General features: G+C 44.6%; 1 protein-coding gene across 1 annotated transcript in view; it reads right to left on the reverse strand.

Moving 5' to 3' along the window:
* The window catches only part of eif4e2 (eukaryotic translation initiation factor 4E family member 2), a gene marked incomplete at its 3' end in the record, with an annotated part of 6091 nt that extends 3596 nt beyond the window's left edge, over positions 1–2495 (reverse strand). Inside the window, exons 1-2 of the mRNA XM_080551214.1 lie at positions 2457–2495; positions 186–297 (exon numbers count right to left, since the gene is read on the reverse strand). Of these exons, the coding sequence (XP_080407340.1) occupies positions 186–297; positions 2457–2476 (132 nt within the window). The 5' untranslated portion in view covers positions 2477–2495. The remainder of the gene's footprint in view (positions 1–185; positions 298–2456) is intronic.

Genomic DNA, 2495 nt, shown 5'->3' on the forward strand with positions numbered 1-2495 from the left:
CATACAGCCACAAACACATACACACACACACACATACTGTACACATACATACAGCCACAAGGACATACACACATACACACATACATACACCCACAACGCACACGCACGTACATACACCAACATTTACACACACACACACACACACACACACACACACACACACACAGTCACACGCACACACACACCTTCTTTTTGGCACTGTTCTGGTCCTGGTTCTCGTCCTGGTTGTTTTCCTTCTCACAGTCTTGCGGTGAGCTCTGGTCCTGGTCGTGGTCCCCACTGTCATCATCTTTCAGACTGCAGGGCAGACACACACACACACACACACACACACACACACACACACAGACACATACAGACACACACACACACACAGACAGAAACAGACAGACAGAAAGACAGAGACACACACAGACACAGACACACACAGACGACACACACACACACACACACACACACACACACAGACACAGACAGACAGACACAGACAGACAGACAGACAGACAGACACACACACACACACACACAGACAGACAGACACACACACACACACACAGAGACACACACACAGACCTTAATCAACCATTCTATCAAAGCCTAATTTACATATTCGATAAGACAGAACGCATAGCTAGCCCATTCCACAGAGACATTGATCAGTGTAGGTAGCCTCGTCCTGACTGTATAAATAGACCCAGGCCTCGGGGATCTGGGTCAAGCCTGTCTTCTGCCAATTGCTTCAACAAACTCTCCTTCTTATAGCATTTGAGAAATAAAACATTCGGTGTTGTATCATATTATGCCATCATCTAATAAACCAACTCTTCTTTTGATCTCTTTAGATAGCTTGGATAACAATATAAGAACACAGGGTGTTGTCTTTAAAGAAAAAAGTATTTCCCGAACGAGAAGTTCTAAGTAACCTCCTGTTAGTTGTGGTCAAGTCTGCAAAGTAGTGGTTCATGTTTAGTGCATGTGTTTAGTTTATGTTCATGTTTAGTGCATGTGTTTAGTGTTTAGTGCATGTGTTTAGTGTTTAGTGCATGTGTTTAGTGTTTAGTGCATGTGTTTAGTGTTTAGTGCATGTGTTTAGTGTTTAGTGCATGTGTTTAGTGTTTGGTGCATGTGTTTAGTGCATGTGTTTAGTGCATGTGTTTAGTGTTTAGTGCATGTGTTTAGTGCATGTGTTTAGTGCATGTGTTTAGTGTTTAGTGCATGTGTTTAGTGTTTAGTGCATGTGTTTAGTGCATGTGTTTAGTGTTTAGTGCATGTGTTTAGTGTTTAGTGCATGTGTTTAGTGCATGGCACATGTCGCTTCTGACCACTTTTGCACAACCAGTTACGATGCAGTAACAACCACAAGCCTTTATTTCACGCTACGTTTACAGTCAGAATTGCAAAACTAAAACTGGCCGTGTGGCAATTCGTGAGCTTAGAATGATAAGGTTCTATCTCCGTTTAGAATGAGAAGGTTCTATCTCCGTTTAGAATGATAAGGTTCTATCTCCGTTTAGAATGATAAGGTTCTATCTCCGTTTAGGGCAGTTCAGAGATATTGAGCGTCAACGTTTTGACATTCCATTATGTTTTGTGAGATGGAACCTTTGTATTTTATGAATTACTAACTCAAAAATGTCAACATTTTTAGAAATAACACCACACAGGCATTAATAACACCTAATGGATCAGATTATGTAAAAAAAACTCAATTTTGACAAAAATGGAGATAGAACCTTATCATTCTAACGTCACGAATTGGGAAACCTCTCCTAGTCCTGTCACACGGGGGTGCGTTCGTCAACTCGCTCTGACAGCGCCGGAGCGCACCCTGGGGGGTTCAACTCCAACTCACTCAACGTCATACAGGGACAAAAGTCACTTGATTGGACAAGAGGCGTTCCCGTGGAGTGCTGATCAGATTTCCCGGAGCGAGTTGACGAACGCAGCCACGGTTACGGTGCATGGTGGGGGATGTAGTTTTTAGCCGCCTCTCCACGGCACCTGCCCCCGCCTCTCCACGCACGTCCAAGCCGGTGATTCAGCCACATGCGTGCGTTTATTATCATGCGTTTATTATCTTTCCCACGGATTCAAACAGTTGCGCTGCATTAATAATGCATAATTTTAATGCATAATGCATAGCGAGAGAGAGAGAGAGAGAGAGAGAGGGGGGGGGGGGGGGGGGGGGGAGAGAGAGAGAGAGAGAGAGAGAGAGACAGAGAGAGAGAGAGAGAGAGAGAGAGAGAGAGACAGAGAGAGAGAGAGACAGAGAGAGAGAGAGAGAGGGGGGGGGAGAGAGAGAGAGACACACCTCTTTTTCTCTCCACGCAACCCACCGGGAACGTTCATTAACTTTCCCCGGTGAATTCGCCTTCGCAGCAGGGGGACAGGACACACACACACACACACACACACACACACACACACACACATTGAAAACAGCTTTGATTACTCACGCGTCAAATTTGTTGTTCATTCTTTTCCTAGGTGGGAGA

Source organism: Nansenia antarctica, assembly GCF_963989245.1.
Source record: "Nansenia antarctica genome assembly, contig: SCAFFOLD_305, whole genome shotgun sequence".
In the NCBI taxonomy this organism is placed as follows: Eukaryota; Metazoa; Chordata; class Actinopteri; order Argentiniformes; family Microstomatidae; genus Nansenia; species Nansenia antarctica.